This window comes from Marmota monax, unplaced genomic scaffold, assembly GCF_021218885.2.
Source record: "Marmota monax isolate L192 unplaced genomic scaffold, Marmota_monax_Labrador192_F-V1.1 WCK01_AAM20220418_F8-fsc00063, whole genome shotgun sequence".
In the NCBI taxonomy this organism is placed as follows: Eukaryota; Metazoa; Chordata; class Mammalia; order Rodentia; family Sciuridae; genus Marmota; species Marmota monax.
In genome coordinates, this window is record NW_026693726.1 from 10151533 (window position 1) to 10177214 (window position 25682).

The 25682-nt window shown below is 33.6% G+C and overlaps 1 protein-coding gene across 4 annotated transcripts in view; it reads left to right on the top strand.

The window, feature by feature from the left end:
- The window catches only part of Ythdf3 (YTH N6-methyladenosine RNA binding protein F3), a 36190-nt gene extending 22635 nt beyond the window's left edge, over positions 1 to 13555 (top strand). For all 4 annotated transcript variants that reach the window (XM_046460496.2, XM_046460497.2, XM_058584435.1 and 1 more), the window contains one exon: positions 10453 to 13555. In XM_046460496.2, the coding sequence (XP_046316452.1) occupies positions 10453 to 10476 (24 nt within the window). In that variant the 3' untranslated portion in view covers positions 10477 to 13555. The remainder of the gene's footprint in view (positions 1 to 10452) is intronic.
- The last annotated feature ends 12127 nt before the right edge of the window (positions 13556 to 25682 follow it).

Consider the following 25682-nt stretch of genomic DNA (forward strand, 5'->3'; position numbering starts at 1 on the left):
CATTATAATTCAGCCTTAGTGAAAGAGTTGAGAAATTTCAGCAGAGTGAAATAGGAATTCAAGAAACGGGATGACATGTGGTAATGGCTGTTACACAAGAACAAATCTCGAAGAGGACCTGATAATGCATTTTGAATTAAGACAGGTGTCCATTATTAATAGTGCATCCCAGGACATTTCAACATCTCACCCTGTCTGCTAATTGTCAGTAAGTTCCTTCAAGCCTAACAAACAATATATATGGGCCCTTTATTAGGAACCATTGACCTGGGTAAAGTGAGGAATCTAAAAAGAATAAAAATTTTAGACAAGCTTTGATTGTATTATGAAGTCTGGGAGAACAAGACTGATTTTGCTTTTGCTGATTCCCTGGCACCTAGAAAACTATCTGGCATATAGTAGGTTTTGAATAGATAATCTGTTAAATGACAAATGCTTTAAAGAATTTCTTGCAGTTTAGATATAATTGTAGAATTATTCCTTTATAGATCTAATCACTGTTATTTGTTCATTTAGTTTATAGTAAATGCTGTCTGCTGGTTTTTCAATTTGTAGAACTAGACACTAGATTATAAAATATTAATTCTAGTTAGAACAGAATGTTAGGAGATAATGGGAAGGAAAGATTTGAGGAAGGGTAAATATATGAATTTATTTTCTCATCTTTCTGAATTACAGGTAACTCTTTAAGGATGATCAAAAATTAGTGCCGTAGGCATATTATTTAAAGTCAGAAATGCTGCTATTTTAACTAAAAATCATATAGCTTCTAATGGAAGCTGGAAGAGAAGTGGAATATGACATTCATTTTTATAAATTAATCATATACAATGGGAATTGATAAATCCAGAATTTTATGTATTAGTATTATGCTTAAGGTTATGGCAGCCCATCAGAGGAACTGGGTTAGGGAGAGGATAAAATTCCTAATTTATTTATTTGCTTCTAAAGAATTCTTTATATGTACTGGTAAAGCCAGTTTAATTGGAAAATAAAAGAAGAAAATAAAGAAGTAGTAAGGTTCTGAGTGTATTTGTCTAGAAAACATGATCTGTAGGGAGTAGAATCTTCTTGTGACTCTTTAGGTAATTCTTATTTTTGTTGTCACGCTAAATGCATCATGTAGATCCTATTTTTGTATCCTTTTCTTTTAAATCCATGTTAACCAAGAAACAATTTCAGGCAAGATTTTTAATTTTAATAGCTCTTTTAATTCTACATAATTTCAGTTGCCAATTATTTTGAAGTGAATTTTCCAAAAGATGCATTTTCCTAACCTCCCAGACAAGAGATGGAGCCTTACCATAAGTAAAAATAAGCAGGTCAGTGGGCCCGGCAGCACATGCCAGTAATCCCAGAGGTTCAAGTGGAATCCAAATTTGAGGTCAACTCATGAGCAATTTCATGAGGCCCTTAGCTACTTTGTGAGACCCTGTCTCAAAATTAAAAAATGAAAAGGTCGGGGATGTAGCTCAGTGGTTAAGCACTCCAGGGTTAAATCCCTAGTGTCCGTCCCACCCCAAGTTCATAGTTATAATAAAATCTATTAAACTCTAGACACTTATATGTATTTTAGTCACATATGCTAATATTATGTTGTTGTGTACTTCCAAAAGCTAAATTTTAGTGCATAATATAATTTTTTTAATGCTTGAAATAGCTGATCCTGAGATGAGATGTTAGGTCTGTCTCAAAGTACAAATTTGTATTAATGTATAAGAAATTACTTTGACCGTAATTAGACCTATAACAACAGTAAGCATTTTCCTAATAGTTCTACATTATTTTGAATGACATGGGTTGAAGTCTGTTTGATTACCCTTTGGTAAACTTTTCTAATGGCTCTAGTTCTCTCTCTGCAGAATAAGTTGATTATGATGATTAACAGAAACAAGTTCAGTAAATTAAGTCTAATTTATATTACTTATTTAAGTGGATAATTCTCTGGGTTAAAAATATTGGTATTTTTAGTAATCAAGATGATTTTATTACAGTAATACTCTGTTCTAAACTTGGTAAATATTTATGAGCCAAAGTTGGAAGGAGGTGCTTCAATGAATATTTTATTATATTGACCTGTTTTTATGTTTTCTTCAGACAACATGTTTATAATGGTTTTGTTGTGTTCTAATGCTGATAAGAGAATTTTATGGATTTTTAGTAAGTGAACTACCTATAGTTTATCAGATTAGTTGTAGACCTTGGAGAGATAATTTAGGAAATTATCAATAGTTACTAAATTGAGCAGAATTTCAGTTGTTAGCAAATGCATGATGACATAAGAAATAAGGAATAGCTATCTTTACCTTTATGTGGAAAAGAAATATTTAAAGTTTTAAGAAGTAATTTGTTGAATTATTTGTTTAATATTTTATTGAAAACATGCAGTTTCTTAATTTAGAATAAATGTACCTAAGGAAAAATATTTCATGAAAAGAAAGTTGTAGCTTTTGAACAGAAGATTTGTTCTTTAGAATTTTTTTTTTAATATTTATTTTTTAGTTTTCGGCGGACACAACATCTTTGTTTGTATGTGGTGCTGAGGATTGAACCCGGGCAGCACGCATGCCAGGCGAGCACACTACTGCTTGAGCCACATCCCCAGCCCCAAGATTTGTTCTTTAGTAAGGGAAAAGTTAGGGCCTTAATCAGCTCTACCTGTTCCTTGGAGTAGTTTGTTTATTTTTTTATATGTAAAGATTTCATCTGTATATATTTCACCCTGATCGTATAATAAATATTGATAATGTTAGGGTAGGATGCCCTAGTTCCTTTCCCTGACAGTTCTGAATTTATGCTAATATCATATATCAAAAGGCTTTGCTACAGTATGGATAATGCTTGTTCTTTTGTGACCTGTTGTATAAGCTATCTAAAAAGTGTAAAATACTTTACAGTTTCTTGTGTGTTAGGAATTGGGCCACAGCGTAGTTGGATTCTCAGCTTGAGGGTCTCTATGAGGTTGCAGTCAATCTTAGCTGGGCTTAATTCTTATTTCATGAGCAAGCAAAGGATCGGTGAGTAGGGCAATACAGTGAGGTGGCATAGCTAGAGAACAGAAGGCACAGTCTTTTATAACCATTTCATAGAGGTGATAATCCTATTACCTCTGCCAGTTGTGTTGGTTAGCAGCAAATCATTTATTGTGTCCAGCCCACACTTAGGAGTAGGGATTGATTCTACAACCTATGAATAAGAGGAGGCAGGAACCATTGGGAGCCATGTCAGAAACTGCCAAAACCCCTTGCGCACCATGTCAGTACCACTTTAGTACTGGGGTTTTAATCCTGGACTTCAAACACTGGGCCTCACCCCCAACTCTTTTTAAAAAATTTATTTTTGGACAGGATATCACCAAGTTTTCCAAGCTGGCTTTGAACTTTTGATCTCTTGTCTCGGCCTCCCTTGTAGGAGTAGCAGGGATTACAGCTGTGTGCTACCATACCTAGCTTTATTGCTCTCTAATTTCGAAGAGGAAATTGGTTTTGCTGTCTCCTGGGAGGAAAGTTTGGGTTTATTGAAAGATGTTTCTACTCTAATATCTTATACATTTGACCAATTCAATATTTCTGTTGCTTTTGAAACACCTTGAGGGAATGAAAGAACCTTTATTGAATCTATAATAAAAGAACTAGGATATATTAAAAAAGCTACTAATGAACAATTCTACTTGTAAAAGATAGTCTAGAATATTTAATTTTCATTTTGTGGTAAAGAGACCAAAATCTGACATCTAAAAATAGAATTGCAAATGGATTCCTTTGCTTGGTTTTAAGACCCTCAGTTACTTGGTCTTTTTATTTTTATTTTTTTTTCCTTTTTAAAATTAATTTTTTAAAAAAAATTCTACTAGAACACATCTTGCATTCAGGTTAACCTGTATCACCATGTATTTGGGTCCTGCATGTTCTTTTTTTAACTCTGTTACCTCATTCATTCAGTGGATAAGTATTTAAGGTTAAAAGTAGCCACCAGAGATAAATAACCTTTATTTTGTAGAAGTCAGTCAGCTTGGAGAGATAAATGAATAGTTCGGGTTAGAGAATTTTGTAATTTTCAGTGTCTTTTGTTAAATTTATTGCTAAGTATTTTGTATTTTTTAAATGTGTGCCACCATATCCAGCTTCAGTTTTTATTTTCTTAATTATGTGCTGGTAATTCAGGTACACCACATAATTATAATTATACAGAATCCTCTTTTTAACTGTTTTTTAAATGTCCTTGTATCCAGTGATTTGCTGAATTCATTTATTAGTTCTTATATTTCTAATAGAACATCCTTAGAGTTTTCTACCTAACAATCATGTCATCTGTAGGTTGAGTCTTTTCATATATTTATATATTTTTTTCTTCATGCAATTAAGTAAAAACTCTCAAAATAAGATGAGTTGTATTATTTTATTAAACTAAATTATAAAACATGAATTTATTCCTAACACTTATAGCTGTGTTCTTGGTCTCATTGAGCCACCTAAAATAACATTTAATGTTTATCACCATTTTTTTCTATTTAAACTTCTTAATTCCATTTTTGTAATATACTTTTAATTTATTTGATCTTTGGTTGGCACAAATGAATAATTTGTTAGCATTCTGTATCAATTCTTTTCTCAAACCTGAAAATATTCCTTATTTTATAAATACAAATATGGGCACTGGAACCTTTTAAAGTTTCCAGTAATGATCATGACTATTATTTTTTCATTAATTTCCACTGAGTTGGTTGTCACCATAAATGTTTATGTTTTATTAGTCCAACTCTGCAGTAGTAATGGACAGTAATAATGTAGAGCTTTATTACAATGTAAATGTAAATGTAAAACATTTGAAAAGTTGATTTCTGAAAATGACCTCTAGCCCCAAATCATAATCATTGTTCTTTCCCCTGATGACTACATGATTGTGAATTTCAAGTGCAGAATTGGTCTGTTTCCTTTGTACTCTTTGTCTTTTGCGTTCTTAATGCAAAAGGAGTTGTCATGTTTTTTGGGATAGAGCAAGTCCGAAACTTACCTCAGCATTAAAGTACTTTAAAAGGCTCTGAACACAATGTGGGGCTTTTGAGCAGCTGGGATTTTTATCCATTACTTACTGCCCTTATTGTATTCTTTGGCATGAATTTTTCCAGTCCTGTCAGCCTCCTATGCAGATTTCATTCTAAGTTATTAATTTTCCTGAAGAATTGAATCTGTTAGATGTTTTAATTTAAATGCTGTTTCATCTGTAAATGGTTTTCTTGAAATATACACACTGGCTTTTTCCTTTATTTAATTGAAAAACATAGCCTGACACAGACATTAGGTTTTATTTGGGTGTGGAATTTAAGAGACACTTTCACCCTCAAACAATAATTTTGATTTCCTGTGCAAGGGCAGCCATTAAAATAGCAATACCCTATAAAATATTTGGTTTTTTTTTTTCATATTTCTGCAATGGTGTTTGAGAGTTGCATGCAAATTGTACTTTTCTTTAGTGATCATTTTTTATTTTATTTTCAAATATTAAGACTTACAGCATTTGCAAAGGTAATATAGGAAGTTTCTATATATACTTATTCACTTTTCCGTAGTATTAACATGCATATAATCATGGAGTATTTATTTGAACAAAGAAATTAACTGGTTAATACTGTTAAATAAATTACAGACTTTTCCCAAATTCCCCATTTTCCTGCTAGTGACCTTTTCTATTTCTCAAGATATGGCCTGGACACCAGTGTATTTCATTGAGTTGCCGTGTTTCCTCAGTTGTCTCCAATCTGTTAACAGTTTTCTGACTTTCTTTGTTTCTTATATCTTTCAAGACTACAGAGCAGTGGGGTAAATCCCCAGCGACCCCCCACCCCCCGCCAAAAAAAAAAAAAGTTTACTAAATAGGTGGATTTCAGATTTCCAGAAAACTTTCTGTTTGCTTGGTGTTTTCTCATGATTAGATGACATTATGTATTTGAGGAAGAATCCCACAGAAATGATGTATGTGCTCATTACTGGTAGTATTAACATCGATTACTTGTTTAAGGTGATGGATGTCCAGTGGGTTTCTGCCTTAGAAATGTTCTGATTCCCCCTTTTGTATTCTGTTTCTGGAAGCAAGTCTACTAGGAACTCATACTTAAAATTAGGAAAATCGAATTATCAAAGAATTAGTGAAGTTTGTTGTCTAATTGTCGCTCTTTTCATTTGCCCCTTTAATTTATCTACTGAGTTTTTAAATTTGAAAACTAGGTTTCTAAGATACAAATGTATTTTTGTGTTTATTGCATTTGGATCTCAAACGTTTGCTTCTTATACTGTTTTTGCATGTGTTCACTGTTCTTTCAGTAATTCTATTGTACTATGTTCTCAGTGCTTACCTTCATTTTTATTTTTCTAGATGCCATGGCTTCTTAGATACATGGTTACTTTTCCCTTGTGACTCATTTGTGGCCTCTGGTCTAGTTACTGAAGTATTGCTAATAATGATAAACCTTCAGATGAGTAGAAGAAAAGTTATTTAAAGACGAGCTGGTGTTCCCTCTTAGGACATTGAAGAAAATCTTTATTTTCTGACTCTTTCCTGGTTTGAAGCGTAGGGACTATCAGAAAAATATGAGTTGACAACAACTTCTTGGGTTCAATTCCATGGGCCATTTTCTGGTCTTGGTCCTAGGATCTTTGTTGATCTCCAGTGTATTGGGTTGGAGAAGAAACCCTGTACTACCCAGTCTTTTCTTCAGACTTAATAGCCTTAAAATCTCACAGTATGAGTTGTTGAGGTATAGTGTGCTATTGATGGAAAAAGGTTGGGGTGGGGAGGGTTGGAAGGGAAGGATTTTTCTGTTAATCATTTTTATTATTTAAAGAAAAAAATTAAATTCTGTAATTAGATATTAGTACCCTATGTACATATATAACTATATGACTTGGTGTGATTTTACATCATGTACAACCAGAAGAATGAGAAATTATACTTCATTATATATGATGTATCAAAGTGCATTCAACTGTCATGTGTAACTAATTAAAACATTAAAATAATTTAAAAATACATATTCTGAGAATATAAGAAAGATTGAATTCTGTGAATCACTTGATAGTTTGTATCCTAGAATGCCTTTTTAGTTACATTTGAAGTTGATAATATCACTGATAGCTCATCATTTCTAATGATTTGTAACTGATAGTTCTAGGCACATGGACTATATTAGAATTATTAGAATATTTAATATTAATAGTTTAAGGTACATTCCTACTTCTTGGTAGTATACTGGTAGGATTTGTTTGTTAGAAAGAAATGGACCATAAACTTCTGGAGAACTAATTCTCTTGATGGATGTTTACTATGTCCTGATGACTTCCAAATTTGTATTCCCATTCTAAACCATTGTTATCTCAAGACACATCTAATTACATATTTGACATCTTCATTTATTGTCTCATAAACATTAATATAATTCCTATTTTTTGCCTGCCCCAATCTCCTTTTTTTTTCTTTTTTAAGAGAATATGTACCATTTTTCTTTTAGAGATGGTTAGTCTAAAAATCCTGGACTCATTCTTGATACTACTGTTTATTACCCCTTATCTAATCCATCAGTAAGTGATGGTTGTCTTGGCTTTCAAAATGTATCATGAGTCCAAGCACTTGTCACTAGCTCTATCTCTTTTGAAGTTGTTCAGTTTGCCTTATCCTGTTAAATTTATTGGCATATTAACATTAATAGTATTTTTATATTTGTACTATTATGATTTTTTTAAAAATCAGTGTTTTAGAGATTTTTCTATTGTGAGTTACCTGCCAAAGCACCAACTTTAAGTTTTTGTTCTATTTATTTTTTTTCTATTTTATTATATTCTGCTGTTATCATATTTTCTTTCATTTTTTTTTTCTTTACTTTCTTGAGGTGGATGATGAGCTCATCGCTTTTTAGCTTTTTTGTTAAAATTCTACACATGTAAATTTCTAGTGTCTTTTGGAGGACCCATACATTTTTATTGTCGTACTGCTATAAAATTTTTCTGATTTTCCATTATGACTTTTTCAAATGACTTTTAAAAGTGTTTCAAAATTTCCAAATGTGTCAAAGTTATTTTTGTTGTTGTTTTTGCTCCTAAAATTTATGTCAGAAAATGGGTACACTATGAAACTGACTCTGACATTTATTGAAATTTGTTTTCTGGCCTAGCATGTAGTCACTTCTTATGATACATTGTGTACCTGGATAGAATGTGTACTTTGTAATTATTTGTGCCAGTTTTCTGTATTCTTTGGGTTAAACTTTTTACTTCCTTGTCAGCTTTATCTATTACTAAGAGAAATGTGTTAAATTCTCCTATCATGAATTTGTTTGCTTCTCTTTATAATTCTGACAATTTTAATAGTTTATCAGAAACTGTTTTTTATTCAGTATGTAGTGATCACTTTTATTTCTAAAAATGGCTTTTGTCTGATATTGATATGGTTGTCTTAATTTGGTATATGTTATCATATGTCTGTATTGATTTTAAACTTTTTTTGTATCCTTGTGTTTTGGGTTTATTGTAAATAATGTGTAATGGGATTTCGAGAAATTCTGAATTGATATTTTTTTACTTTAATTGATGAGTTTACATTTTTTTGCTCATAAATATATAAAAATGTTTACTTTTCCCCTCTTAATCTAGATCTTTTAAACCTCTAATTAATGAGGAACTTTTTTCCTTTTTTTTTCTTTATGTCTTTTATTTGTGCAGTTTCAGGTTATGCATTGTATGTATATATAGATAGATAGATGCATTATAATACATATGTAATCTATGTATTTTAGTGATTCTGTAAAAATGCATAGTTGATTATAGTTCAAATTGAAACATTGTTTCTAGCTTCCACTTAAATAGCACATGGTTCTCATTGTTAAAACTGATCATTCATGTCCCCCATGTTAAACTTCTTTGTCCAATTTATCCTTAAGTAGAATTCCTTTTTTTCTTTTTTATATGTTGATGGACCTTTACTTTAATCATTTATTTATCTGTGATGCTGAGATTTGAAACCTAGGTGCCTCACACATCCCAGGCAAGCTCTCTACCACTGAGCCACAACCTCAGACCCCTTTTTTCTTTTTTTCCTAGTTTTGATTCATCATTTTATGGGACAGTACATAAGCAGTATGCTGTTATCTTAATTTATTCATATATATATATATGAGCTGATTATAGGACATGTTTCAAAAATGTCTCATAAGCCTTTTTGTTTTCTTCACTTGAACACTAAACTTTCTGTTTCATCAGGCTTGTAAAAGAATTTTAAGGCCTTTGTAAAATTAGGCTCCAGCTCTTTGTTATACTTCCCAGTTAATATTGTTGAGTTTTTGTTTTTGTGTATCCTTTAGAAACATGACTGCTCTAGCTAGCTCTGTTTCCAATATTGTTTTATTCTTTCATTTCAGTGTATTTCACTGATATGTAGGAATCTATGAGATAATTGCATTTTTAGTTGCCATGTAGTAGGACATTTTATTAACTTTCTCCATGAAATACTGCTTTTCAAGTTGCAGTGATATATTCAGATGAAAAAGAAAGTATCAAAGAACTTAAAGCTTTTTTTTTTTTTTAATCTTTGGAATTTAAAATACAGGGTTTTTTTTGGATGGCCACTTGGAAAGACAGTAGAATTTACTATTGAGTGTGTATTACTTATGCAAAAATAAGATGGGAGTAGAAAAAATAAAATGAGAGAATCTTAAAATTTGTTAAAACACTGGTGGTTTTCAAAGTGCTATTATCCTGATAAGGGCCAGCAGTCCAGGCTTACCTGTGAACTTGTTAGAAATGCAAATTCACCGGTTCCTCCTCCTACCTGTGGGACCTAACTCTTAGTGTTTGTACAAGCCCTCCAGGTGATTTGTCTAGAATTAATAAAAAAATATTTGATTAATTGTGAACATGAAAACATTATTCAGTTAAGTATTTTTTAAAGAAGGAATTGTTATATATCTCAGTTGTCATAAGTCAGCAATCAATGGAATGTAACACTTCTTCATGTGAAAAGGTATAATATACTGAGAATAAGAATGGAAGAAATTTTGGAATTAAAGTTATTTCTAAATTAGTACTGAAATCTTAATGTAATGCACTTTTAATATAGTTCTACCTTTTTTCCAGTCTACCTGAGCTAAATTGCTTTCCAGATGCTACATCTCAGTATCAAAAATTCATTGTACTCAAAACACATTATTACACTATGTTCTTCTTAAACAAATCCTGTGGGACAGTAGGACTGTGTAGAGTACTTAAACTATGTAGAGTACTTAAACTGCCCTGAAATAGGTCTCTATTTGGACTTTCTAATTTAAAATGTTTTGTGGTAACCATGCTTCTATGATTATTTGAATTAGTATTTGAAGAACTTCGTATGGAGATGACTTATATTATATGTGCATGTAGTTTAAATGATGAAAATATTTTGTTGTAACTCTTTTTGTTTTCCTTTCAGGAGAGAAATAGAAACAAACAATAACCATATGGAGATGTCCTATTAAAATTACAACACTAATGATGTAGACTTTGGAAATGCCTAATAAGTCAAAGAAGACGTTATTAAAGCTTTTTTTCTGCTTAAGGTGACATCTTTGAACACTTTAACACAAAATTGACTCTTCTTGTAATGGTTTTCATCAGCGCATCTGCCCTTATACTCACACCAAACACACTTGAGAACTGTAACTTCGTCAAGCACTTTCTGTCCTGAAGCTTTTACCAGTATCTGCTGTCTTTTGTAATTATGCATCCTAGCTAAGGCACAGAAGACTGAATGAATGCAAGGATTCATTAACTCTTTGAATTTGTTAAATACTAACAGTTAACCATTAGAAGTGGTTCAATGATGTAAGAGTCACACTGCTTCAACTTTTTCTTTGTTGTAGTTTTTAAATTGTCAATTTTTAGCTATTTCAACAGATTAAAAGCAAAATAATCATGCCATATTTAGTCCTGGAGTTCAAGTCTAAATGTTTATGTGAAAAATTATTGTAGTAAACTTTTAATATGGCAAAGCAACCTTAAGCTCTATTTTAGCCAAATGAAACATAATCTGAAATTATATTAGAACATTTCCCTTGTCTTCAAACTGTTTGGTGTAACAGAATATTGATATGCAGCTTGGTGGATTTCACCAGTTAATGCACATTCTTTTCCCCTCCTTCCCTCAATTATATGTATACTGAGAAATGTGCATTTGTCTGAGGAATTATTTTGTTTGCTACCACTTAATGAATCTCAAAATTTTGAGTAAATGTACCTCAGTCTAATCAGACTTTTTATGACCTTTATAACTACGTTTAAAATCCTTAATTCCTATTTCTGGGTGTTTGCGAGCCTGATTGCTATCATGAAGTAAAAATTTATTATTCTAGATATTCACTAGCTAAATAAACATAGTTCTTGTTTAGCAAGCATATATTGTTCCTCAACTCTTTTCTCCAGCTTTTGCAGTGTCCTGGCATCCTTAAAATACTTTGAGAATATGGCCTTGATCCATGAATTAAATCAGTATCTAAGTGAATGTGTTGATGTTTTATTGATCAGATCTATATAAGTGGGAATACAGCATATATCTGGGTATTCTTATAGTTATCTTTTTAACATCTTATTTTTTTCATTAATTACATATCAACATTAATTTTGTATCTTGAAACAAATTGATTTTGTATAATTGAATGTGTCAAGCATCTGTATTAACTGATTTGATGGCATAAGGTTATGAAAATAATGTCCTGCCCCTTATATTATTGTTCCAAAAGGAGAAAGCTATGTAGAATTATATGTTAAGGGTGAAAATAGCAATACAGTAGATTTGAATACCTTGATGTTTTGCATTACTCCATTTATGTTTACATCATGTTTAGAAATGTTTTCATTTACTATGATCTTTGGTCACTTCAACTCAAAAGCCTAGTGACATATATCTTTGAGGTTTTCATTTATATAATATTTTTTTGTACAATGTTTTCTTAAAATGTACAAATACTGTATTTTTTTTTTCACTCAAATACAGTATTTGTAGAAAACTGTAGCTACTTCACAGTTCTTGGGTAGTCCCAGTATAGTTATATCAATGTTTACTGAAGGGAACATCAAAATGTTAATGGTATATTTAAAAATAAAGATTTTCTTAAAGGAAAATTGCACCTATTTTACCTTTTTGAGACTAAGCCATGAAATCTTGTAACACGTCTCTTAACTATTTACAATAAAAATTGGCATTTGGGTATAGTCACCACAGCAATGTTCTATGTCTCTAATATTGTATAGGTAAGGCTTGCCAAAGATGATTGTTATCATTTCTGGAGGTTCTATTGGAGAAAACTGTAAAAGGGTGACCTTGTTGGAAGGATCTGAGTCCTCCCCCTGAGGTTCTCTTTTTATTGGTGCTTTATTAGCAACTCTGGATATTTTTATAAAACTAGTTACATTATAAATGGATTCAAACTTGTTTAATTTATATTAGGTTTCTATTAGGAAATGTCATGGAAACACCCAGCATGTAGGCTGATTGCAATAGACTCAGACATTGTCAAGTGTTGCTTAGAGTCTATGCATGGTGAGGAGTACATCCCAGTGCCTTTAACGTGGATTTCTAATATTAAGTGAAATGGGTGCAGCATTCCTTTGGGAAAAAAAAAAGTATCAATTGGTAATTTTGTGGTTTTCTCATTTAAGTTTTCCCCAACATACTGACTTTCTCTTTCTCTTGGTCTGCCAGGTCAGTGTATTACAAGATGTTTTTTCTCTAAATGAAATTATTACAGGTTGTATTGAATGCAACCAAATGAATGTTTCTTCACTGTAGGGACCAAAAAAGAGAATGTGGGCTCTACAAGAGGAAATACCTAATCAAATGTTTGAATAATCATGAATGAAGACATTATTGTCCCAGTAAATTTCTCTCTTAATGTTTTTCTGAGGTCTGGTTTGAATGTTTCTTTTTAAAGTTATCTTATGTGGGTATTTTCTTTCGAAAGGTATTATAGTTTGTATACTTAACAGTAAGGGGGAAAATGTAACCAAAATTAGTATTCTTTATCTATACATATTGGTACTTGAAGATTCCTTTCAAAAGAAACCCAGCCTTTTTTTAAATTTTAGTACTTAATTCCTCATTTTAACTTAAGTGATCTTTCTAATCCAAAAGCTGTGTTATTTTTTGAGTACAATGCATGGGGGTTAAGCTGATGTTAAAACAGTTTGCAATAAAAAAAAAAAAAAAGAATCAGCTTAAGTCATTTAATCAAGTGCATTCTGCATCCTTTAAAATTAAGTTTGAGAGATTTAAGAGAATTGTGTTTTCATTAAGTTTTGCATATCTTTTGTTATGCCATGTAAATTCCCTTTTTCGTATGATTAAAGGAAGGTTATGATAAAATGATTAGTTCATTTACATTCACTTGTAGCAATTGAGAATTTGAATTTTGTCGTGTTTGGGTTTGTTCATTCCTGTGAATGATGGTACAGTTAGGTGAGATTTTCTGTTATGGTACCCAAACTCACCATTTGGTCCTCTTTAATCTTTGAGGGTTTCAATAAAAATTGTTCACTCATATCTGTGTTCTTTCCATTTATCTTTATAAATATGTGTTGCCTGCTTAAAAAGAAAACAATTTTGCCTACTCTAGTATGACTTTTTCTATTGATATATCCATCAAGTTCAGATAGATTATGTCATTCATTTTAGTTGGCTATTTAGATTAAGTGGGAAAATTAAGGTAAGATAGCATTTCATCCTAATCTTTGTCTACTCCTATTCAATTACATGTTCTTAATAAAACAAAAAACAACAATAACAACAAAAACCTTAAGCAATACACTGTTAGAAAATTATTTCTTGGGACCAAGAGTAGTTGATTATAGTTATTAGACAGCTGGTGCCACTTTTTCCTTCATCTCCATAAAAATAAATGGGTCTTCTCTCTTTTGTTCTAATTCTCTATTTGTTCTGATGGAGGAATTAATTTAGATTTGATTATCAAAACCAGCTGTAATCAAACAACACTGCTGACTTTGACTAGGGCACAAGGAAATACCCCAAGTGCCCCCACAGTGCAGCATAATCAGAAATTTTTTTACTGGTTATCAACCTGAAGGGAAAATTTACATTTCATTAGCATACTTAGGAATTGAGGCCAGGTATTCATAGTTGGGACCTCAATTCTTATGATTGCTTTATGATAGTGGATTTCTAATTCTAGTCTAGAAACTAAATACTCTTCCAGTCAGATGTTTAGTTACCTATTCAACATTATCTATGCTTTCTTTTAGATTATTAAAATGTTATTTTGAAATGTAAGGTTTTCCCCCCTTTCTTGAGGAGCAAACACAGGACTTCATGCATGCTTAGGAAGTACTCTTACTCTTGATAATATCCCTAGCCTTAACAATGGGCTTTGAATTTTTTTTTCTTTTTTCTTTTTTTTCACTGTTGGGAATGTATTCCAGGGACTCCAAAAGGTTAGACAAGTAAGTATTCCACTACTGAGCTACCTCAGCTGAAACATTGCATTTCTAAGAGAGATCTATAATCAGAAGTGAATTGTCGGTTTGGACATCTTAGAAATGGAGGACTTAGTTGTCTAACTGGAAGATTAAGCAAATCATTTATTTTGTTAGTGTCCTTAAGAAAATAGGGAAATAAGTAAAATGTATCTAAGATTCTTTGCAGTTCTGAGATTTTTGTAATCTATGATTTTGATAGTTTTGTAGGCTATGAGATATTCTAGCAATGGCAAATGTTTGTTCCTTTGAAAGTAAGTTTGGAAATCAATTTTGAGTTTTAGTAATCACTCTTTGAAGTAGAATGTCTGTCCCAAAGAAATCCCAAGTTTTTTCTTCTGCCATTTCATATTATCATGTTTTAAAAATAGGCTTTATTTTTTAGAACAGTTTTACAGAAAAGTTGGAAAGATTTAAACTCCCCATATTCTTTAAATTTTTCTTTTTTTTTAGTTGTTGGACACATAAAACCTTTATTTTTATGTGGTGCTGAGGATTGAACCCGTGCCTCATACATGCTAGGCTAGCACTCTACCACTGAGCTACAACCCCAGCCCAAGCTCTCCTTATTCTTAATATCTCATACCAGTATTGATTCCTTATCAGTAACTAAAATGCATATTTTTGGATTTTTTTCTGTTTTACCTAATATCTTTTTCTGGTCCTGCATCCAATCAAGGTTACCATACCACTTTCAGTTGTCATGTCTCCTTGATTTTCTTTTGGTTTTATGGTCAAATACTTAAAAGAATGCTCCTCCTTTGTCATTTGGCTGGTGTTATTCTTAAACTTAGATGTGTTATAAGCTTTAGAGAGAAAGACCTCATAGCCCATTTTTATCATGCATTAAAGAGACAACTACCAACATTGTCTGGCCATTGATACTACTTTGAGCCTCTTTGAGGTAATGTTTGCCAGCTTCCTTCATTGTAAAGTTTCTGTCCTCCGTCCCCCCAGCTCTTTCCATACTCTATTCTTCACAGCCCATGTTTGAGTAGGGAATAATGCTGTCTCATCACTATTTTTTTTTAAAGAGAGAATTTTTTGATATTTATTTTTCAGTTTTCAGTGGACACAACATCTTTTATTTTATGTGGTGCTGAGGATCGAACCCAGCGCCCCGTGCATGCCAGGGGAGTGCGGTAGCTTGAGCCACATTCCCCAGCCCAATCCCTGTATTTTTAAAAGGGAAATATAGAAATCTTTTATTATTTATTCATATCCCAGCTGGCTCTGTGCCAATACTTTTTTTTTTTTTTTTTTTTTTTTTTTTTGCTGTTAGAAACATCTCCCTTCAATTTTCCCTTGATTTTCAACAGAATATTGGATCCTGGAGGAATTTTAATGGCAACTCATACCTACTTTTTGAATTATTTCCAATTGTGTGTGTAGAGTAGCAATGATCCTAAAAAAGAGATTGGAAATGTAGTATCTAAGCTTTAGTTCATGGGAAAAAATCTGGAGCTTATGTGTATAGGTAGAAACTAATAATCATCCAGATTTGATTGTGGGAGAAAAACCTGAGGTAGGAGGTATACAATATGTTATGGTTAGATTGATGCATTCCTTTAACAAGTATTTATTTTTAAATAGAGCAGCATCTGGTTTTTCAAGGAATTTTTTTACTGTATTATTTTTGGTTGAAAGTAATTGTATATATTTATGGGATACAGTGTGACATCAGTATCTGTATACAATGTATAATAATCACAAGAAAATAGTTGGCCTACTACCTCAGACTTGCCTTTTGTGTTGAGGTGTTCAAAATATAGAAATATCCACTTGGCAGTTATCTTGCTGTGTTATATAGGACATCAGAAGATTATTACTATTCAATTACAGCCCTGTTATTACTATTCAATTACTATTCAATCTCTCCTTCCTTTGTCTGCCCTACAGTCTTCCCAGGATTCAGTAACCACTGTTCTATTATCTACTTCTTTTGAGATCAACTTTTGAACTTCCATATAAAAGTGAGAACATCGGATGTTTGTCTTGCTGTGGCCAAATGTCACTTAATGTTGATGAAATTCTTTTGGAACATTTCCGAGGCTGCTATGTAATATAATGGCTCAAAGCATAGATTTGGAGGCTGGCTGATTGACCATACTGGAATCTTGGGTCCACTACTTTAATTGGATTTCCTGGTGGATTAAAAAAATCACCAGATTTGGTGATGTAAACCTGTAATCCCAACTACTTGGAAGACTATTGCAGAAGGATTGCAAGACTAGTCTTGGCAATTTAGCCAGACACTGTCTGGCTAAATTTACACTCAAGTAAAGAAAAGTAAATTTACACACAAGTAAATAAATAATAGAATGTACTTTGACATGTAAACAAGGTAATATTCATTAAGTGTTAGCACAATTCCTGAAAATTTAGCAGGCCTCCCAGTATTGATTGTTGACTGTTCTGTTTCTTGTGAAGAACTTAAGACCTATTGATTCTTGTTGAAGATTTCTTAAGAGTAATCTTTACTGCTTAGATGCAGCTTAGAGCTTGTAGTCAAAATTGACTACTTTTAAGTCAGTGTTTTGTTGAGAGTCTGAGAAGTCACTGCCTGAATAGAGTTTTGTTAAATTATGTTTTTTCAAAACAATATATTTTTAGTTGTTGATAGACTTATTTTTTTAAAAAAAATTTTTTAGTTGTTGATAGACTTTTATTTTCATTTATAAAATCAAACCCAGTACCTCACACTTGCCAGACAAGTGTGCTACTGCTGAGCCACAGTCCCAGCCCCTCTTTTTCTTTTTTTTTTTTTTTTAAACTTTTCATTTTTCAGAGTTTTCAGGACTGCTTTCAGTGCCTTTTTAAAGTACAACAATATGGCTCATCCTGTTAGAGCAGATGGCAGACCAAGGGTGAATTAGACTAAACAGAAAAAAGCTAACATAGGGGAGTAGTGGTAAGAAAATTTATGAACAGTAGAAGAAAATTAAGCTAAAACTGAAAACATTTTTTTTTACTTTGATCATTACAAATGCCCTTTGATACTGGATGTCATTTAAATATATTTAAAAATCTTAAGCTCTTCATTATGACTAATATAATTGCAGAATGGAAATTCCAATGTGCATATGTTACCTCCATATTTCATCACTGAAGTTTTGCAATTTTAAAAGGAAGAGATATTTGGCATGCACAAAATAAAATGGTAGTTCTGACTAGTAATATTCCAAAGGAAGAATACTAATGAAATAAAAATTGCCTTCAATTTAGTATGTTGCATGCTAATATTAAAATTATCCCCAACAAATAAATAAAGCTTGTTCTACTTGGAATAGCTAGATTAACTCTCTTGGTGCCCTGTGGAGTGCCCAGTGTTGAGATCACAGTACAGTCAGCTGTCCAAATCCATGGTTTCACGTCTGAGGAGTCCACCAACTGTGGATTGAAAGTGTTCTGAAAAATATAGCATCTATATGGGACATGTACAGACCTTGTTTTGTCATTATTCTCTCCAAAATACAACAATTAACAGCATTTACACTATGTTAGGTATTATAATAATGCAGAGATGATTTAATATGTATTAGGAAGATGTGTATAATATACATATACAAATACTATGCCATTTTATGTGAAGGAATTGAGCAGTTACAGATTTTGGTGTTACAGATTTTGATCCTGAAACCAGTCTCTCTCTCTCTCTCTCTCTCTCTCTCTCTCTCTCTCTCTCTCTCTCTCACACACACACACACACACACACAGCCTCCCACCCCACCCCTGCATTGCCCCTATAGCCACTACCAATTTTCTAGTTGGCTCATGTTTATATGCTTTCCAGGTGTCATTGTGCATCTTCCTAAACTTATTCTGGTTCTAATTGTTTCTATTTAAGTGCATAAATTGATCAAATGTAACTGTTTGTTTCTAAGAAAACTGAACTGACTGCTTTGAAGTACCTGATAAAGGTGAGCTGTCTATGTGGATTTGAAAACTGTGAAAGCTGTGGAAAAATCATAAAAAATGTTTTTGGTTCCTACCCCACTGGGAAATCTTAGATGATGCATTAGAAGAGTAGTTAGTCATAGAAGAAAGATGGATTACTTACTCAAAGGCATAGTTGTCTTGTACCAATATGAAACAATGGAATCAAAGTATATGTTTTAAGCTAAAATGGTTGTATCACATTTTATAATCTGTTCTTTACTAACATATTTCCTTATTCAACACTGTTCATTTCCAAGAATTTAACATCTAAATCACATATGAAGTCCAAACATTTTTTTCCTTTGCATTAAGCAGGTTGACATTTTCTGCATGTGACTGAATGTGTACATGTGTGATGATAAATTGTTATGATGTCTGCAAATAAATGCAATAGAGAAAGAAGTATTCATGCCCTTTAGAAAATAATAACTAAATTATAAGACATGTTTATGAAATGTTGAACAGAAGAGAAGTACACAGCAACAATTCCTGATATGTAGATGTAAAGATATTGAAACCGTGTTAAGTGTCATGGATTGCTGTGAGTAATTAAATCACTCATCTTTTGAAAGGGCACGTCCTTTCTGAGGCATATATAAACTGATTTTTTTCCCCAGTACACCTTTTTAATAAGGGAAGGAAAATATCCAAGATAGAAGAAATCAGTAATGAAAAATCTACCTTGGAATTATATGGGCTAGGTTTTCCAACTAGGGTTTTCTTTAAATTCCTGTTACTTTCCAGGCAATATTTTTAAAGTCAACATTAAAAATAAAAGTTAATGGAACCCAGGGCACTTAATGGAATGCATATCTAGTGTATATACATAGAAATCAACCACTTATTTTGGTCAGCGTTGATTTCTATAGGCAACCAGATTTCACAGAATGTATTTTGACAGCTTTCCAACAAGGTTCACATGTGAAAAAGATGTAATGTTTTAGTCATGAGGAGACATGCAAATGTTTCTGCCCTTTTAGTTTATGCCTATGGTTTGGTGATGAAACCACTCTGTTCCCAAGTGGCAACTTTCTGTTTTTAAGGAAAACCTCAGATACATTTCATCATTGTGGATCTTATTTTTACACAATTCAGGAATATTGCCTAGAGTCACCATAACACAATTATTGCCTTCCAGTGGTTTCTGAGTGCTGATGGTACTCAGATCTATTATCCCAGGTATCTGGTCTCAGTGGGCCCTGGATAATTAATTAATAGTAATATCAATGATCAAATTTGTGTTTTTTACATAATACATATCAATCTTGAGTGTTAACTGTGCTATAGTTATCAAAACTTTAATTTAGTCTCCCAATCCCCTTACAAGGAAGCAAAGAGCTTTTGTTCATATGGGTTATATCTACTAGAAATTAAAACTGAGAAACGGTAAAGCTTCTTTTTTTTTTTTTTTTTTTTTTTTTTGCAGTATTGGGGATTGACCCCAGGGATGCTCTATCACCAAGTTATGTTCCCAACCCCTTTTTAATTTTATTTTTAAATTTTGAGATGGTCTCACCAAGTTGCCCAGGCTGACCTCAAACTTGAGATTTTCCTGCCATTGCCTCTCCAGCTGCTGGGATTAAAGGTGTGCACCAATAAGCCCGGCCAATAGTAAAGCATTTTTTCATTTAACAGCTGATACCCAGGCATGATGGCAAACACTTATAATCCCAATGGTTTAGGAGGTTGAGGCAGAAGGATTGCAAGTTCGAGGCCAGCCTCAGCAATTTAGTGAGGTTCTAAGCAACTTATTGAGATGCATTTCAAAATAAAAAGGGCTCAGGATGTGGCTCAGTGGTTAAGTGCCCTGGGTCCAACCCCTAGTACCAATAAATAAATAAATAATAGCTGCCAAACTTTTGTCTCTGTTTCTGCATTCAACATTATTGCAATTTGCTGTCACATCAGCCTCTATAAAACATATGCATATGTAGGTATTCAAGTGAAAAAGTCTTAGTGTCATCTTGAATATAAATTTGTATTGGGACTCCTTTGAAAGTCCCTTTTCTCTGATACACTGGGGATGGACTCTTTGGTTTGGGCTATTTTATGTAAAGGGATTTTCTTACAAAGTTCCGTTGAACGTCTTCTTGAGTAGGCCTGTTTTGGTAATTCTGCCATACACAGTCCCTCTGAGCCTCCTAGAGAGCACGTCAATCTTTTTCCTTCTTGATCTGTTTAAAAAAAAAATGGGGGGGGGGGCATGTACCAGGGGTTGAAATCGGGGACACTGAGCCACATGCCCAGCCCTATTTTATATTTTATTTAGAGACAGGTTTTCACTGAGTTGCTTACCCCTTGCTTTTGCTGAGGCTGGCTTTGAGCTTGTGATCCTCCTGCCTCAGCCTCCTGAGCCACTGGGATTACAGGTGTGTGCCACCACGCTCTGCTCCTTGATCTTAAGTCAAATTCCCATCTTCAGTGGACATATTTATTACAAGGGATAGTTTTAGTTATAAATGATTTTCTGTTTTCTTCATGTAATTTCCTCACCTTATCTAATGCCTACAAAAATAATGAGTAGTTTACCAATTAAAATTAATTTTTATTTTCATTTTTTATTTTTCTTTTTTGGTACCAGATTTTGAACCCTGGGTGCTTAACCACTGAGTCACATTCCCAACCCCTTTTAATTTTTTTTTTTTTTGAGTTGCTTATTAGGTCCTCGCTCAGTTGCTGAGGCTGGCTTGGAGTTTGTGATATTCCTGCCTCATCCTCTCAAGCCGCAGGATTATGGATATGCACCATCACCTGGTCCATTTTCTCTTTTGAGACTGTCTCACTATACCCAGGCTGACCTCAAATTCCTTTCTCAAGGAGTCTTGCTTCAGCCTTCCAGGTAGCTGGGAGTACAGGGTGCTCTGCCTAGCTCCTGATTAGTATTTTTAAAACAATCTTTGAAGGATACTTTGATTCTGAAGGGAAACATTTATTTGTAAACTTGTTCTTTGACAACATAAAAATCAAGATGGCTGCAAGGTGGTCAAAGAATAAAAATTATTTTCTGAGCCTTAGAGTTTCATTGAAAAGGGGCAGATTTTCATGCAGACATCAACTCAAGAACTGAATCTGCCAGAGGGAACAATTTTCTGGAAAATAGCAATACCATGCAAAGTTTGAGAAATACCAGACTGACCAGTTTTCCCTCCTGACCTGAACATTCCAAAAGACTTACAAAATAAATGACCACGCTGGTTTGCGTTAGTTTCTAGCAGCAGAATTTGCCTTAATCCTGCTTATTTCCCACTTAGTGACAGAAGCAGGACTTTAAGCATAGATTTTTCTCATTCACACTTTAAAGTAAAAAAAAAAAAAAAAAAGAAAAAAGAAAAAGAAAAAAATCTATAAGTCAATACCTCAAATCTATTCCTTAGTTGTTGACTGACCAAATGATTAAATGCCTCTGTTTTCTTATTTGTAAAATGGGAACTACCCTTACTCCTAAATGCTCAGTGAGTTAAATGGAAATGCACCTTACTTGGCATCTTGGAGTCTTGAGATAATCCTTGCTACCCCTATGGAGAATAATTTGCTATGTTCCTAATTTGAGCTTTCAAATTTCATTTTACCAAAATTTCTAAACAAGCAAAAACTTAAGTTTTATTTTTTAAAATTAGCTTATTTTTTAGAGATTGATGTTATCTTGGATTGTTGTCATTGATAGCTTTCTTTACTTCAGAAATCGAATACATCTACCATATATTTAAAAATTTGATAATAAGATGGTCATTATTCAAGACATAGCAGTATGCTTTCAGTTTTGGATAAAGTGGAAAGGATTTCATCAACTGAACTTTTTAATTACCCAGCTTCATGAGGCTCTTTATTGGATATTTACAGAAAGATAAATAATACAAAACAAAAAAGTAAATTACACAATTGGACAGCAGAGGGAGCTATTGAGATTTTATTGTATTTTCTGTTGTGTTGGTTGGGTTTTGCTTTTGTTTTTCTTAATACTGTTTTGACTCAGGCTTCCTCATCTCGGTCATAAATATGTAGGAATGATTTTATCTAGTTGGAGGGTGGATATGGAATTTGAAGGATTGCAAAAAAACGAGCTTTCCTCCCTTACCTGTATTTCAGTTCCATTATCACCCCTATCACTTTTATAAAGGTAATTAGTGCAAGAAACGTAATGATAATTTTATGACTGAAATTTTAGAGATGATTATATTTCATTAGTGTAAATCTGGATCAGCAATGTCAGCTACTTTATAGGGCATTGTTCCTAATTCTGCTTTTGTTGATGGCTCTCTGGAGACCTCTGCTGGGCTTCCAAAGCCTTTCCAGAGATTGACTGCAGTATTAGTGCCCTGCCTCAACACCATGTGGTAGATTATGAGACCTGAAAGGATTAATAAGACTCACGACACTTCATGAAAAGTACTCATTGGAAGGGGAGATTATACTCGGACTACATCTTGTGTGCACACATATAGTGTTTGTGAGTGTGTGTGTGTGTGTGTGTGTGTGTGTAATAGAAGAGCAGATGGTGTAAAGGGCAGAGAAGAAGGAAGAGGTTGTTTCAGGCTCCACAATCTTCTTTGTACACATCCATGCATTTGATTAGTTTTTGTTCTCGACATTTTTTATCTCTCTCCATCCTAATTTTTGTCCCCATGGCTCCTAGCTGGCCCTCACCCTCAGAATCCTCCTTACTCTATGTCTTTCTTCTACATTTCAGCCATAGTTCGTCTGCCTGAAGGCCTGCTGGCTTCCACCCTGACCCAACCCTTCTTCTGGGCATTGAACCCAGGGGTGCTTAACCACTGAGCTGTCTCCCAGGTCCTTTTTAATTTTAAGACAGGGTCTCACTAAGTTGCTTAGGGCCTCATTGAATTACTGAGGCTAGCCTTAAACCAGAGATCCTCCTGTCTCAGCAGCCCCTGCAGCTGGAATGACAGCATTCATTATGAAATCCATTTAAACATGATTATGAAACCCATTTCTGGGATTCTCTCCTTTTTTTTTTAAATGGTATGGAGATTGAATGCAGGGACTTGGGCATACTGGGCAAATGGTCTACCATTAAGCTATGTCTCCAACCCTTTTAATTTATTTTGAGACAGAGTTTCACTAAATTGCCAGACTAGCCTGAAATTTGTGATCCTCCTGCCTCAGCCGCCTATATTACAGGAATGTACCACCACACCTGGCTAGAATCTCCTTTTGTGTGTGAATGCACACACACAAAAAGCATGAATACAAGGGGATACAGCATGGATTTTTTTTTGTAACAGCAAATTAAAAAATGGAAACTAAATTGTTTCAGTTAAAAAACAAATTGCAGAGCTTACATATGACAAAATACTATGTAGCCATTAATGATCATGTGGGAAAGTGTTGAAGTATTTTCTTAGATTAAAAAACTCCAAGGAACAATACCATAAGCTTGAAAATTTAACACATAATTGAAATATAAAATATGTACATAAGTGTAACATAATTTAAATTTAACGCTATTTTTTAAAGGGCTTTACAGATAGGGAAAATTTCTGGAAATATGCAGGACTTTCATAAACAATGGTTTGTTCTAAACTATGTTACAAGACTTACTGGCTGTGGGAGGAGAAGAGGAGATATTTTACCTTGTGTTTTTCTTTGGTGTGAAATGTCCATTAAGAGCTTATAATTTATAAACAAATTTAAATTTCAGTGAATACATCTACCAATCTACCAAGATTTAATTGCTGGGCTTCCGGAAGCTTTTCATGTTCCTTTTGATCTGATGTAGATGGTATTCCTTTGTAGTCACTGAATTGTAATCCTTATTTTGAAGCAGCTTGAAGCATTAGAATCAGTAAAGGTGTTATGTATGGTTTGGATGTGATGTGTCACCCCAAAGCTCACATGTGAGACAATGCAAGAAGGTTCAGAGGGGAAATGACTGGGTTGTGAGAATCTTAACCCAAACAGTGAATTAATCCCCCAATAAGGATTAACTGAGTGGTAACTGAAGTGGTAGGGTGTGACTGGAGGAGGTGGGAATTGGGGGCATGTATATATTTGTAACTGGCTGTGGAGACCTCTCTTTCTGCTTCCTGATGTGATCTGTTTCCCTCTGCCCACTCTTCTGCCATGATGTTTAGCCTCACCTTGAGCCCTGAGGAATGGAGCCTGCTGTCTATGGACTGAGATCTCTGAAGCCATGAGCCTCCTAAATAAACTTTTCCTCCCTACACTTGTTCTGGGTGGGTCCTTTAGTCACAGAGCACAAATTGCTGACTAAAACAAGGGGCTTTGTGATTGGGGTTGTGGCTCAGTGGTAGAACACTGGCCTAGCATGTGTGAGGCACTGGGTTTGATTCTCAGCACCATATCAAATAAATGAATAAAATAAAGGTTCATATACATCCAAAAAAAAAAAAAAACAAACAGGGCTTTTATGACAGGCATAATTGGGTTAGAGAATGACTCTACCTTTACATTCTACGTGGCTTAAGCAAGAACTTTAGCCTCCTTTAGCTGAAATTTCTTCCCTTTGAGAATAGGAATATTGATGCCATTATTGCAAAGTTGTCCGAAGGAGCAGAATGAATTTATTCCTAGTGTCATGGTATGATGACAGGCAGATAGATATAAGTGCTCAATATTGTTGTGTTTGTCATTTTTACTCACAATAACAAGTGTCTGAGATAATCAACTTACCAAAGAAAAGTTTTGTTTCAGCTTATAGTCTTGGAGGTTCCAGTCCATAATCAGGTGGATCCCACTGCTTTTAAGGCTGTGGTGGGAGTACAGAATACAACGGTGTAGATAGAGTGCATGGTGTAACAAAACTGCTTACATCACAGCCAGGCAGCAAGAGACTCCTTCAAGGGCATGTTCCAGTAACGCAAGGTCCCACCACCTCCCCTTAGGGCCATCCCAAGACTAAGCTTAACACAGAACCTTTGGGGGACACTTATCAAAACTACAGTGTTTATTAAGAATGAAGATTGTTTGCTTCTTTCCACTTTGGCCACTGTATCAAATAAATGAGGTGATATTTTTTACATCAAGTTTTCCTCCCATAGTGTGACATCATTTTCTAGACTTCTGTACCAACTCCCAGCTAGTTATTTGGAGGAACAGTCCTGATTATGGCTTAATAATATAGCTTGCTGATATGTTTCCAAGAGCCCCCTGGTGGCTGAGATAAAAGGTGAATGTGTTGGTGGCATCCATGTTAGGAAGGACAATTACAGAAAATTCAGAGTAGATTTTGCATTTTCAAATCTAACTATACAGGTAGCT